The 15882-nt window shown below is 40.7% G+C and overlaps 1 protein-coding gene across 1 annotated transcript in view; it reads right to left on the bottom strand.

Annotated features, from left to right (window-relative positions):
- Positions 1–7522: 7522 nt before the first annotated feature.
- VAT1L (vesicle amine transport 1 like) overlaps positions 7523–15882 on the bottom strand; it is a 90226-nt gene continuing 81866 nt past the window's right edge. Inside the window, exons 8-9 of the mRNA XM_005300569.5 lie at positions 13974–14057; positions 7523–10645 (exon numbers count right to left, since the gene is read on the bottom strand). Of these exons, the coding sequence (XP_005300626.1) occupies positions 10547–10645; positions 13974–14057 (183 nt within the window). The 3' untranslated portion in view covers positions 7523–10546. The remainder of the gene's footprint in view (positions 10646–13973; positions 14058–15882) is intronic.

Here is a 15882-nt window from a genome sequence, read left to right as displayed (position 1 = left end):
GCCATGGGACCTCCCCCACAGACACACATACAGGATCCAGATGTTTTATCAGAATCTCCATTACTTCATGGTGCAGTCTGGGGGCCTCTCAGGCCCCCAATTAGGGTCACTCTAGCTGTGGATGAAGAATCCTTTCTGGTAGCCATGCTGCAGAAAGGTTGGGGGAGGATGGGTAGGAATCCTGCACTTCAGCACACACCTGCCAACAGAAATCGTGGGAGGGACAGCCTAGGGAGAATCTAGCATGGAGACATGAAATGGCCAATAGGCCACCCACTGAAATTCCAGGCGTGGGGAAGGAAGTCAGCCAAAGAGGAGTGAGTGGACAAAGCTGGTTAGCAGGCTACTGGATTCCCTGCAAATAACTACAGAAAGGGGCGTGGGTGTGTGTTCACGCGTGGGTGCGTGTTATGGCCATTGGGGAAGGAGATGGTGTAAGGAATCGGTTCTGTTTTTAATGGTTTTACTGTTTGGTTGACAGCCAAAACCAGTGGAGAAAGAGATTGATGGCTTTAACTCTAAGCATCCAAAGGAATTCTTCTCCATCCTTGGGGTTTACTTTCTCCAAATACCCATGCAGGATTACATCCCTCCTTAGCAGAGGTGGGTGAATGTTGCAAACACTTATTCATCAAATAATTCATCCAACGAACAATGGCAAGGTTTATGAAATAATTCAACAAATGACAGGCAACCAGCTCACTCCTCAGGTGTTGCTCTGCCTTGATGCACATAGTTAACGTAATCTTTTCTCCTACATCATACCTTCTCGCCTCTTCATCATCTGTGTTTTTCTCTTAAGACCTTCCAGGTTCTGAACAACTTCTGGCAGTGAGGCACTGAGCACAGCATTGTTCCAGTTGGCAGGGATCCAGCCAGCATGCAGATAACCACACGATTTGTAATAGAACTAATTGATAGAGATACCACAGGTATGGCTTAGTTAAGATCAATCAGATGGGATCAATCAACATGACAGCTCAGACTAAGAAGATAAAGTCGAATTCACACAAACTCTAACCTGTTCCCTCAAAGGAAAACATTTGCTGAGGAATGTCAGCTTGGATATTAAAATGACTTGAAACAAAGATGTCTTGTTTGAATAATGGGGATGCAGATGTCAATTATAGCTGGATGATTGTTTCAGCTCTTGTCTTTGTGAAAAGGGTGTTAACACCAGGGATAAGGCTGGCTCATGCTGTGGGATTTACAGGCTGCCAGTGTAAGAAATATCCCCATTGATTGCCTAGGAGCTGGAAGTATTTTGTACACTGTATGTGTTGGCAGTTATGTCAATAACCAGGAGAATCTATTCTTGGGATGACCACCAGAAATAATCACTAAACTCAAAGAGAACGAGGACTTTAGGGGGAAATATTAAACCCCCATCCCATCCGTTTTATGTACTGTGAGCTGAATTTGTATTCCTTTGGCTTGGTGTGATAGATATACTCCTGCAATTCTGTTGTAGTGTAGCAATTCCTGTGTGTTAGCGAATAAGATAATTGAGTACAGATGGCCCAACAGGAAAGCCTCAAAGAGGCAGAGCGTTGCTGGTAATCACAAAGAGTTTACAAAGGGCTAAGGCTGCTTGCTTTTGGCCTACTCTTGGCCCCACGATCAGCAATGGACTGATCATTATTTGCTTATAAGCCTGGAAATCAGAGAGCAGAAATTTGATGTGCTTGCCTTCAAGTTGGCATGTGTGCTTTTGGATTATGGGACTTATCCAAAGCCTACTGAAGTCAACAGAAATTCTTTCAATGACTTTAATGTGTTTTGGATCAAGCCCTGTGTGACTGAAATTAATCAAAGATAGCCCTACTGCTTTGATTATACATCAAAGTGAACAGTATTGAACGATTTTCTCCCTCCATGCACTAAAGAGGAGAACTTTAAGGCCTATTTCAAAATGACAAGGCATCCCAGTATGAATTTGACAAGACCACTAGACTTATTTTCTGACAAGAATTTTGGTGGGTTCTTCACAGAACAAGACCACTTATTCAAGACCACTTTTGATCCCCATGGACTTTCCTTAGAGAGAGCTAAAGAAAATCCCTCCAAGGTACAGCTGACTGAACCAGTGCACTAAAAGACAGTGAAAATAGAGTCTGTTACTCACCTTTGAATAAACTCCATATTCATGAATAGACATGGGAGGCTTTCATTGATCTATACTGTCTGAGAACTGAAAATTGACAGTGTGGAATGCTGAGGCTACTCTTCAGAATTATTTTTCATGCTCTTTGGAATAAGATGTGTGATATTTCCTCTTGTAGATTACGCCACGTTCCTCATAGAATATTTCCTGGTGATTATTTGGTATGGGCAGTTTCATTTTGTCTTTTGTTGTTGTGTACAAATTCACTACCAAAAAAACAAGCTACATGTGTTAGTTGCTACACTTACAGTTCAATATACGAATGTGTAAGGTCTACATTCTCGTACATAAACTTACCCTATAGAATCTGCACAGTTCAGAACACCAAACAGATTGTTCATTCCTTAAAATATTCGTCTACCCCATCCACACACCATACTATGATAAAACTTATAGAATTCTGACATTATGAGCCTGAGATTATTTTCCTTTCCAAATCTTTATTATACATATTAAACTATATATAAAATCAACAGTATATACTCCTAGCAGGTTATTTCCATTACAGAACAAAAAAGGGGAACAGAATTGAGGTTGAACATAGTCAGAGTTGAGTTATATTGTAAAAAAAAAAAAAAATCTGCAAATATCCATTCAATTTTTTTAATGAATTCACATAGAATGTCTTCATGTTCCTTTGATGTTTAATTTCTAGGAAAAGTCCAGAAAATGAGTTTACTGGCAGGACTATTCATGAAAATAGAGAATTTTAAACCAAGGTGGGAGAAGCATTATGAAAAATAAATTTTGAATTAATAAGCATGAGTATTCACATGCTTTTAAGAGATACACTCTTTCCACTCAGGGAGTGGAAACATATCACGTGACCTACATGTCCAGTCAAAACTAAGCAAGGCAGCTCAAAGTTTGACTATCATATATTCACAGCGAACTGCTGACACCCAATCTACAAACCAAGGCTATTCAGCCAAAATTGTTTGGCAAATAATTTAGACTAATGAATGATTATTTTAAATGCAGAAAGTCAAAACCAAGGAGAAGTGAAATTCACTAAATAAATAATTTACCACGATGGATTAATTCAGCGCTGAGTCTCATAATTGCTGCCCTCATGCCTTTACAGTATGCATAGTTCGCTCCCTTTGAAGTAGATATGAGTTTTGCCTATGGCAGGTCCGAAGGATTGGCTCTTCTATATGTGCAGATATCTGTAATCTCCTCAGAGATGCCTCCAAACTGCAGTAATTAAAGCTTCAGAGAAAGAAGGTGGGGTTGTGCGTAACGGGTGTGGGGATGGAGTCTGATGATCTACTCTGCCTGAGGAAGAGAGGAAACCTAGTTCCTTCTGTTTCCCCAATGCCTTCAAACGTTAGCTGTCTCTGAAATAAGGCACTATGCATCTTAGCCTTTTCATATTCTGCTTAAGTGATCTTTAAATGAGTGTCTTTCATCTCCACATATATTTGCTGCATCGCTCTTATTTTCTTTTCTAAGGCTGCCTTCAGCCCCTGCTCACATTTAATTATTCCAAGTCACTGTCTTATACCAGGTCCTTTGTTCCCCATCCGATTCCATTATGGGTTATTCACAAGTCCCATCAGTAGAACTCTTTTCTCAGAAGAGTTAGCAAAACTTTTCCACTTTGATACTCTGTAGGCTTAAGTCCATTGTTTGATCAGAGAATGTGCATTTTGGATCTTCTGAATATCTTCACACCTAAGTAGTGAGTTGATATTTTATAAACTGTAACTTGCAATGTGAAGACTAGCAGCTCTGCTTACCTTCAGTAGTCACTGCACAAGACACCAAAGCACGTGATATGGGAAACAAGCCTATATTGGCATGGAAATGGACTGGATGGTCTAACAGGTCTTTTTCATCTTGAACTTCAATGAATCATAGAAATGACTGCTGGCTGTGTTGATAGCTGAGCAAACAACCAATGGAGCTCTTAGATCTGGAACCCCTGTCCTCTTTTTTTCAGGCAAAAAAGCCCGCTGAAAAACCCAAGTAAGGAATGTAGAAATCCCGTGCTACTATTGGCAGCCCAATATCAGAGGTGGTATTCATGTGCCAGAGGTATTATGTCACAGTACAGACAGGTTTCAGTATTATCTGAAATCTAAGCAACCAGGTGAAAATGCCAGGCATTCATTAGTTCAAAGAAGCTCATTTATAGGAACTCACTAGATAGAAGGATGCCTCACTTCATACAATCCTTCAGCAAGATATTTATTCTGAAATGTCAAGTCATTTGGACTAGCCATTGAAACTTGCTATTGAAAAAAAGGTGGGAGTAAGAAGTAATGGCCCGGAAAAAGTCAGCTAGTTAAAATGGGTTCCTTAGCAATGAAGTCAATGGAGAACTGGAAATTCACACAAGAGACTTCTAATGGAGCTACTAAATCAAAACATCACTTTGATAGGTGTGCTGAGAGGATATACGTGTATAAAGTTATCATCACTGGTTTATATATAATATTGTGAAAGCCATCAGATCAATAGCACTGGGGTCTGTGTGTATATATACACACACACACCCCAGTGCTAATGATCTGATGGCTTTCACAATAATTAAAAGCACACCCAATCTTCAGTATGTGAATCAAAGACATATCCATAGAGCTCGTAAGAATGCATTCAGAAGATTATATAGTCTGATCAACACACCTGGAGTGGATGAAACTTGGCTGTGAGATGTTTCATGTCCTTAGGGACACCCTGCATAATAATAGTACGTAGCACTTACATAGCCCTTTTTGTCAAAGCACTCTACAGATATTGACCAGTTAATACTTACAACACTCCTGTGAAATGAAGGAGGCATCAACTACAAACATACCCTTGACTTAAACTTGCAAAGGCCAGGAAACTGATAGTTAAAGTTACAACACACTTTTAGCTCATTGTGTCAAATTCATTCACTGGCCTCACAGTGATGAGAGTAGTATGCAGTAAGGGCCTCGATTCTGCTAGGTGCTGAATGCTTTGGAGAGGTGCTCAGCTCCCTCAACTCCCATGGGATTTAACATAAGCTAAGGGACGCTCAGCACCTTTCAGAGTCAGGACTTAATGGCCAGCTTCTTAAAGGTATCAAGGCATGTAAAGATGCAGTTCAGAGCCTGCTTCGATTTTCAAAAGCACCTTGGTGCCTAACTCCCATTGGGAGTATCTTGAGTAAATACCTTTGAAAATCTAAGCCTAACTGCCTAGATAGCTGGTTTAGATGCATCTGAGGGCAGAATATGGCCCAGTGTCAGTATCAGTATATGGGAAGGCTCCCTTGTACTATATTGGCTATTTGTCTAAATCAGAGTCCGATGAGGAAACTGAGGAAGGGACCTGTTCAGTGACTTGGCCAATGTCATATAGCAAGTTAGTTGCAGCTCTGCAACTAGAAGTCAGGTCTTCTTACCAGGGCCGGCTCCAGGGTTTTGGCCACCCCAAGCAGCCAAAAAAAAAAAAAAAAAAAAAAAGCCGCGATCACAATCTGTGGCGGCGATTCGGCGGAAGGTCCTTCGCTCTGAGCGGGAGTGAGGGACCGTCCGCCGAATTGTCGCCGAATAGCTGGACCTGCCGCCCCTCTCCAGAGTGGCCCCCCAAGCACCTGCTTGCCAAGCTGGTGCCTGGAGCCAACCCTGCTTCTTACTCCCAATACTGTGCACAAAGCCACATAACCTCCCTTCCAACCAGTCCCTCCTGATTGTTTCAGATCATAACCATGTATGTGGTTCTTTCACTTAGGCCTGGTCTACACTCGGGGGGGGGGGGGGGAAGGAGGGGGAGAGGGGAAATTGATCTAAGTTACACAACTTCAACTATGTCAATAACGTACCTGAAGTTAACGTACTTAGATCTACTTACCACGGTGTCTTCACTGCGGTAAGTCAATGGCTGACGCTCTCCCATTGACTCCACCTGTGCCTCTTGCCCTGGTGGAGTACTGGAGTTCACAGGAGAGTGCTCGGCGGTCGATTTATCGCGTCTAGACTAGAAGCGATAAATCGACACCTGCCTGCCAATCTGGCGGGTAGTGTAGACAAGCCCTTACACAAGTTGACTCAACTGACTTAAATAGAACTCCAGTGAGTAAATCAGAAAGGAGGGGAAAAAAACCTGATTCCATTAACTAAAAATATCTTATTACTTTCTGAAGGGAAAAAATTGCCTCTGTTGTTAATGTGCATGTGACAGATTTATGTTACCAATCTGCCTAGGGCTTCAGGTGATCAGGCTGAGGCCGCAGGATCTTTAGGGGAGGAGCTGAAGGAGCACACCAAGCGACTAAGTTTAAAGCTTTATTAATCAAATAACAGCGGTGAGTGCTGGGTACGCCCCACATCACTCGGAGGAAGGAAGAAAGCGTTAGTGCCCAAGCCCTAACCCACTTTCATACTCACACACGCACAACCCAAGGCTGGCCAAGCCTGGGTATAACATAAGAAGAATTGGGGGAAGGGTAGACAAGAGTTCTATCCTGTGCATAGGCCATCTAGGGTCCGCTTTTGATCTCTGACTTGCTTCAGCTCTCGGGAGGGTTTTAAGTCCTGGGTTCTTCTGGGAGCAATTTTCGTCTAGGGACCTTCGCGCCCCCCCCCCGCCCCCCCGTGCTCTCAGTACCAGTCTGAACTGGCCTTCCGCGGCTCTCTTAGTTTCCCCAAAACACAGTGTCTTCAGGGTCGTGAGGCTGTTGTTTTCAGCTCACTGGCTTTCGCAACCTGTCTAGTTTTGCAACCTCGTCAGGTCTGTCTGGCTCAGTTCTCCTTTCTCACAAGCTTCTGGCTGCTTGACAGCAGGGAGCTTGTTTGTGTGTGTTGGCCTTGGGCTGCAGTTTCGTTCCTTATCTTTGAGCCTAGCTGGATCGTTGAGTTAATCCGTTCCTTTCTCCCTTCCTCCCCCTCGGCCTCTTGCAACCTGCAAAGGAACCTTTCACTCCACACTCACACCTTCAACCCTTCCCAAGATCCCTTCCCATGCATATATAAGCGTTAGCAATATACAATGCTGGTGCTTACCTGGGGGACCCCATTGGGGGGGGCAATTTTTACTGTGACTGTGACATGCATGCCCAGATTTATCTCAATGCAATCAGAGAGAACATTGTGAAAGTTGGTGTTTACATGCTGTGAAAGTCACTGATTCCTCCCCCTAACACTTCACGAAAATGCTGCTGTGATAGTCTGACCTTTCTCACAGACTGTTAAAAACACCAATTCTTTGTAATATCATAGAACATTTTATGTCTGAGTTGTTACTGTTCCGTAAGGCAGTGTTTTCAGTTGGTTTTAATGACCCTGGTCCAGTGTATTTTGCAATAAAAGTGTTCTTTTTCTTAACCTATCTTAATCTCCTCCCAAACAGGAGCAGTATACTAGAGTGAGTGACTCCACTCCAGGGTAATGCTATACGTAATATTTTATTTATATTTTTATGTAAACATAATTTGCTTTGTAGGCACAATATAACAAAAGCTCTAAAGCAACAAGACAATTAAACAACGTTTCAGTTCACTTCAATCAGACTTAAGTTAAAGAGAAGGTTTCACAGTTCCTTAAGGCAAAATTGAGAAATAATTTATTTCAAACCAATCAATTATCTAGAGAGAAGTTGTTTAACTGACAGAGTTAGCAAGTGGTAAATGCAAATATTTGCTTAGACTGTGAGAGGGTTTTGTTCAGTAATAACAGCCTAACTACTATCATTTTCTTCTGAATGGTCTGTAACATACCAGACAAAAGAGATGCCACCTTTTGTGAAGTTTCAGTAAACTCTTAGGGCTAGTGGGTCAAATTCTGCTCTCACAGCCCAATCCTGATTCCACTGAAGCTAATTGCAAAGCTCCCATTAATTTCAATGGAAGTAGGACAGGATCTTCACTTAGTCCAGATTTACACCAGTGTAATGGAGAGTAGAAGTTAGCCCATGTTCGGGGAGGGTAGATCTGGAGGAAATTGATTGTATCCAGTGGAATTTCTCCAGCCCTTTAAGGTGGTGTTTTGGAGCTCAGAAACTGGCCCTAAATTGGCATGAGTTGCATCAGAAGTATTTTTGCCTCACTAAAATAACCAGAAAGAATGAGAAAAATGGTTTCTTTTGATCATTGTCTTCTACCATTTCTACAGATACTCTAGGAATGTTAATCTTTATTTGACTTGAAAGGAAATTTAAGTGCAGTCCCACCAAGACTGTGGTATTAACAGAAGAACTGGTTTGTTACTCTGCTTGCCCTAGTTATCTAAGGCCTTGGGAATGCCACTTTACTGCCAGCTCAGGGTTACTAGCAATATTGCTCAGTTTGGTGTCAAATGAAAAGTCATGAATTATGTTTTAAGTGTGTTGCAGGACAAAATTGCTTCAGTAACTTTTAAACAAAGATACCCAACCATTCTTCTTACTGTTGTCATCGTATGTGACAAAAATTAAATGGTGATTCCTTTAAAGGCTCAATTTAGCAGTCCCAATGCATGTAAAACTCTCACTGAATTCATTTGGTCTGCATTGTGATGGCAAACCTGGGCCTAATGTGGCACTAATACCTTAGATAAATACCGGCATGACAAGATGATACAATGATGCTGAAGTTCTGCATTAAATTCTATAAAAAAACTGAAATTCTGTTTTGTATTTCAACAGCAGCTTTTTCTGTGGCATTTTTCTCTATAAACTGTCTAGTTGGCTTTTTTCATTATTTGTAATTTTTTTTCAACCCACAGTAAACCCATTTAAAATGAACATTCTGCACAATTAACTAGTATTAGAGCAGCAACTGCATGAGCACAGAGTAAAGAGATGGACTTTGCTACTCAGGGAGCATGGATTAAACAGGAAAAGAGAAAGGGGGGAGGGGAAAAGAAGAGAGAATCTTCTAAAAATCACACACACAAGTCATCCAGACCTATCTTTCCCATCACATTGAGAAAAGCCTGAGAAACCCATTTTTCACTTTGATCACTACATAATACTGCTAGGTTTAGGAGATCAGCTAACTTGGCATCTGAGAGAAGTGTTTTCTTTTGTGAAAAAGATATTAAATCCAAAAGGGAATTGTCAGAATATGAAGTCTTGGACATGCCTTTACTACTTCTATTGTGAGTGGCTGCAGTCATTAAAAAAAAAAAAAAGGACCATGGAAGAACTGTGTCGCTGCAACTTGGGTAAATGGAAGATAGGGACAAGCATATTTATTTCAGTGTCATATTTTGTTTTTGTTTCGATTAGTGAGAGGTAGATACACTACATGTTCTTAAGGGCTCGAGCCTGCAAACATTTCTACACGTGACTAACTTTACAGATCAGAACAGATCAGCAGCAGGATTACTCACCTGTGTAAAGTTATTCATGTGCATAAGTGCTGATGGAATTGAGGCCTAAGAGTTGTGATCAAATTGATTAATCTTTGTAGGAGTTCGGCACCATTACTCAGCTTATTAGTCCACTAGTGATTTCAGAAGTGTAAACTCAGCCAACAAAATAACATCTATTCCATGTGCTGAACAATGATCCCAACTGTTAGCCAGCTTTTAAATATCACTAAGAATACGCTTGCTTCGGCTTTTGGACAACGCCAGCTCAAATTAAACCTTGGGAAGAGGTGCTGTTGAATCAACAGTAAATTTGGTAAGTTTCATATGGTTAAGAAGCACTGGGCAGAAAAAGTGGGCCATTGACTTTTCCTTGCAAGTAACACAAGGGAATGGTATTAGGGGGGTCAACAGTAAGCATGACATTTGGCACCATGCATTAATTTCCATTTAATTTGTAGTGCTGATGACTAATGTGGTTATACAACACTAATCAAAGCTGCTTAGTAATGACTTCCGGCATATTTTCTTTCAGACTCTACCATATATTATCTAGGGTTACAAATGAGGTATTTTTTAAAACTTAAGACAGAACTGTTTATGAGATGAAGTAGCACGATTCAGGGAAACAGAATTTGTCTTCTTTGCAGCCTCTTATTTGTGTCTCATAAAGAAATACTATGTTTTGACCTTCTTTACTGAAAGTCCACAAACTGAAAGCCCTCCCTCTGATTACTGGAGAATACCAGACGATGGGCAGGGAATTAAAAAAAAACAAATCTCCGAACTGAAAAAACATTACACAAATTCACATGAAGAAAGATGCCCATCTAAAATTACGCAGTACGTTAATAAGGCTTTTAGATAGGAAAAGAAAATCAATGGGACTCCTACAGACTGGCCATCACACTATGGAATGTCATAATACTGCACTGGATGGGAATGGCACTTGAGTTCAAAACAACAATGATCAACAATTTATAGCTCAGCTGGCTGCAGACAAATACAACACACACTGTACTACAGCATTTGTTCACTGATGCACAGAATAGATTTCCCAGTCTTGTTCCCTTCTACACAATCAATCTTTCTGTTTTCCCCCATCCCCCATTCTTAAGGGTTACTGGATAAATGGCATGCGTTCTTTATTCTCATTGTCCCCTTCATGGTCCTCTTCCTCTTCTCCTGCTTCACTTGTCTCTGTGCTGTCATTGGCCATCTGTGAACAAAATGAAGGAAATCACAATGTTTATGGTGTTTTTTCAGCTATTTTTATTTTAGCTTGACTCACCTGATAAAGTGACATTAAAAAAAAAGAAAACTTTGTTAAAAACTGAAAATGCACATTCTATCTGTGCAAAAAGATTTGTCTGTTGTACATCAATTTCAGTGTAAGATCATAAACCATTCTCCAAAGGATTACACAGTTGAATTATTTATCAGGAGCTGCTATGTACGACATTTGTGCAATTGGGTTTGATGTGTGTATTGGTAGCAAAATAACATCAAGGCTCCCATATATGAAAGACAAATGTGTGGGAGGGTCACAAAGTGCATCCATCATGTGTTTTATGAATCCTTCAGAATCTGTTGCCTCACAAAAGCGAATAGCAAGATACTTTGGTGAGTGTTAATAGATGGCATCCGGTCCTACAAATATTCAAGCAGGCACAGTGTCTTAGGAACCCACAGAATGGTTATTTGTTTTGTATAAAAACAAATATAGGACCAATTTTTTATAGGCCCACTGGGCATGTGAATGTACATATACTTGCTGCCATAGGATAAATAGGTACTGAATCAACATCATTACAGTGAAAATACAATGTAATTTAATGGTGGGACAGATGCTAGATTTCTATTGTGTAGTGCAGGAACTACTTCAGGTTGTAGATAACCACACAAAATATTAATCCATAGTAGTATTTAAAGAGCACAGCATCTTTTTTCCAGCTGAGAATGGTTATTATATGCTGTGTAAATTGCAAAGATGCAACAAATGCTTATATTGCATCTTTCCAATTTGACTGAGGTCAAACAGGCATAAACAGAATTGTAGTCATTTTACATGTTCCATGAGACATCCTTGTTGCATTCATCTGCATAGACCATGGATACTGAATTTTCTTGCTAACTAAGACTATCCTACTTAGTACATGGTGAAATCCTCATTTGACTTTATAGGTCAGGGGTTGGCAACGTTCGGCACGTGGCTCGCCAGGGTAAGCACCCTGGCGGGCCGGGCCAGTTTTATTTACCTGCTGACGTGGCAGGTTCGGCCGATTGCGGCCCCCACTGGCCACGGTTCGCTGTCCTGGGCCAATCGGGGCAGCAGGAAGCTGCGGCCAGCACATCCCTCGCCCGCGCCGCTTCCCGACGCCCCCATTGGCCCGGGACGGCGAACCGCGGCCAGTGGGGGCTGCGATCGGCAGAACCTGCCGAGTCAGCAGGTAAATAAAACTGGCCCGGCCCGCCAGGGTGCTTACCCTGGCGAGCCGCGTGCCAAACGTTGCCGACCCCTGTTATAGGTATTTTCTAAACCTGTATGAAATAAGGAATTAAAAACCAAACATTAATAGCATCAAGCTTTGATTTAGTTTTCTGCCTATAGATCACAATAGTCCACAATGGAGAGTTAATTGGTGGGCTCAGCCTCAGAGGGGTGTATTGCATGAGGGTACCAATAAGTTAATTATGCATGCCCTGGAATGGCTTATTGCAGTAAGAACCTGACTCCTTAATTTCACAATAAACAACTTACTTGGAAACATATTTGGGGAAAGAAGGCAGTTTTATTATGTATTCTTCCATTCTTTGAAAACCAGAAGAATAAGAGGTAACCCTGGGGAAAATGGCTACAATCACTTTTCCCCTACTGCTCTGAATATATTTGTGGATTATTGTTTCTAACTTATTTCTCTCTTTTTGGAGTTCCTTGGCCCATTTGGATCCCTTCATCCCACTCCTGATGCCAAAGTCCAGTACAGCTAAATACTTACCTTCAGAGTAGCAGATGAGTTTGCAATAGTATTGCTCTATTGTTATGAATTAGAACAGAATCATGAAATACTCTAGTGTTCATACTGCAGTTTGGGTTCCCTAACTAAGGACAATGAATAACTATAAACTCTGGAGGGGAAAAAAAAGGAATCCAGCCAAAATTATAGCTGCTCTATTAGATTGTTGCTAGCTCTTGAAACCCCATGGAAATGAAATGAAATAAAATAAATAAACGCAACCTTATTTTAATGGACACACAAGTGACATTATGAAATTCCTCATATTTCTGAATGAATTCCCTTCAGCGTTTGTGAAAATAGATCACATATCCTCTCACTTTCTAAGTCTGTAGCTTCCACAGACACTAATGGCAATTAGGCATGTGCATTATCAAGAGACTAGATGGCTTAATATGTATTAATGCAGTGTTGGAGACTCCTCCTCTTTTCTCACTCTTTATTGCTCTGCTGTGTTTTACAGTTTTAGGGCTCAATTGAGTGTCTGGTGTCAAATAGTGTCTGGTTTCCATGTGTGAGACTCCAATAGCCTTTAAGTCAGGTTTCCTGCTGCCTTGTGAGGGCTATATACAGTATTAAGTAACTTGTGGTCAATTTTAGAGCACATCCAAACCACCTCTCTCCAAATGGGGAGTACTTCAGATCTGAATCCAAACTGTGCATTTTAGACCCATCTCTAGTTAATTTGTTCCTGCTTTTCTTCTATTACTCTTTCCAATGTAAACAGCCAACGTTTGGGCTTGATCCTTCTGACTTCCCCCTACCAAATATTTCTCTGTAACCTTTCACTCTCCGCATCTTGATGTGCTGGGCTCAGTCTGAACACAACATTTAGTTTCAGTAGATCCATCATGTTCCTTCTCTCTCAGGCGCTGCTCAGGAACAAGTACAATTATCATTACATTAAAGCTTACAAAGCATGACTTTACCCAAAATAGCAGCATACCTGGCGTTTTCAACAGAGTTTAAAGAAATCACTAGCTGGTTCCTACCCAAGACACATCCTGTCCTTTATATGGCACTGGGAAGGCAATTCTGCAGATATGCAGGTTTTAAGGGGAGTACTCTCTTGTGTTGATAGGTAAAGATAAGTTGATTTGGTCTGTTTGGCTTCAATCCACTGCATTATCTCCACTCATGTAGCATTCTAGTATTACATGGAACAGCAATTTGTTTTCCATCAGAGACAGAAATAGATGCTGTGTTGTTCCCCCCCCCCCCCAATCAAAGTAATGCAATAAGATTTTCCAGAAGCAATACTGGCTTGTATTTTGAGAGACAGAGATGACCATTTTACCTATGAAATGAACTGCTGTGGCTATTTACTGCAAATCTCTTTCAGAACAAGAACTACAATTTGTACTGTACCTTACGATGCAAATTAAAGATTGTGATTGTTGGTTTTGACTTTGTCTCTTTAGGTGATATATATCTGGTAGAAAACCACAGGCAAAATAATTAATTCAGAGTTGATGACACACTGTAATTTGTATGATAACAGTTGTTATATACTCAGTGCTTTTCACTCACCAGCGGAGTGGGTGCCTTCTCCACATCCAGAATAAGTTTTCCTATATTGCCCCTGTCATGGATTCGCTGCATGGCCTCCTTCACCTGTAAGACAAAAAATGTTAAATTCCAAGGATGTAGGAATTCAGAAACCAGAATTTTATATTCATACTAAAGTGACAGCTATTCTCCATGATGCTCATATTGTCCCTTATAAAGAAAAATGAGGAGAATTAGCCAGGAAATAGTTTTCCCATCCTGTGACTTCGTAAACTGTTCTTGTTCTTCATTGGGACACAACAGAGACCTGTCAAATTTTTCATTCAAAAACCAAAGAGAGACCTCTGCCAGAATAGCCAATAGTCCAGTGTTCAAGGCACTCACTGGGGATGTAGGAGGGTTCAAGTTCCTTCTCCAAATCAGGCAGAACATGGATTTGAAACCAGGTCTTCTACAGCCCAGGCAAGTGTCCTAACCAGTGGGCCATTAGATATTCTGAGGTGACCTTTTCTCTCACTGGCTGTTCCCTCTGGTTTTGACCAGAAATTCCATCATGGACCTGAAAGGCCCTTCTGATTAAAGTTTCATCAAACCCAGTACATTCCCATATAAAGTTTTAATGAATTGACATAACAAACACCACCAACAAAAACCAAACAAAAATGTTTTGTCAAAAAGTTCCCAGCCAGCTCTAAAAAATTATATGTTTGGCACTGTCTATTTAGATTATAAATACTTGGGCCCAGGGATTCTCTTTTGTATTGCACCTAACACAGTAGGATCTCTGTCTTGATCAGGGTCTCTAGGTGCTAGTTTAATACAAATAACAAATTATAGTATGGTCACCTGAACTGCAAACTAATGCAAGTAGTGATCAGCCAGTAATTCTCAACAAAAAGTTCATTCTGCCTCTTTTTCTCTTCGCAGAATATCTGTGAGCAGACTGTTTTCACTGAATGTATTCATTATAGGAATATATTCAACTACTATATTTTCAATTAGTCTGTCATGGTTTTCAATGAATACCTTTTTTGCATGCGGGAGCAATGCTATATACACTACACCAAATGCATGGCTGTGGCTAATGCCATAATTTAACCCCTCAGTGCATGAGCAATGTGCATTTCCAATTTTTTGTGTGTGTCCTTCAGATACCACTGAAAAAAAGACATTTACCAGCTGAATGTAATTAGTACGTGTGAGAAAGGAACAAAAAAAACCTCAGCTCACCAGTGCGTTGGAGAGGAGCTTGTATGAAGTTTCAGAACTCATGGGAGCTATGTGTTGATGAAATGGAATACTCTGTGTGTGTGTGTTTGTTTTACTGGCTATTTGATGCATAAAATGTAGACATGATTTAATAGTCGAGGATTGGAAGGGGGTAGACACTTCCCTCACTTTAATGCTGGGAAACTTCAGTAACTGTGAACATTGCCTATAAAGGGTGTTTCATATCATTGTCACTTCATTTTTTTTTGCCAGAACAATGGGATGTGTTGAGGCAAGAACGTAAAACACAGAATTATATGTTAATAAGACCTAGCACCTGTGACACAGCTTTATTACATTATTAAACTGGTTAGCATGGACGTTTGAAACTAAACATTGCTCCATGAACAAATAAACCCTGCACTACATTTAAGGGCATAAATCAGGACCTGGATACTTAGCATGGTCAGTTAAGGCCCAAATATGGATGTAGATACTTAACTTTAGACATCTTGAGTTGGCTCTTTAAAAGTGCCTAAGACAGTAAGGCTACCAACTTCTACTGAAATCCAATGAGAGCCGGACCCCTAAATCCCTTATTAAATGCCACCCCAATGTTTGAAAATTGGAACCAATGAACCCTCAGTTCTGCAACCCAAGTGTTGCCCAATGGTGCCCTACATTAGAAAATGCTGGACTTTAAAAATCTGAGAGAACATGA

The sequence above is a fragment of the Chrysemys picta genome, chromosome 14 (genome assembly GCF_011386835.1).
Source record: "Chrysemys picta bellii isolate R12L10 chromosome 14, ASM1138683v2, whole genome shotgun sequence".
NCBI lineage: Eukaryota > Metazoa > Chordata > Testudines > Emydidae > Chrysemys > Chrysemys picta.
This window is presented reverse-complemented; position numbering and strand designations above follow the sequence as displayed.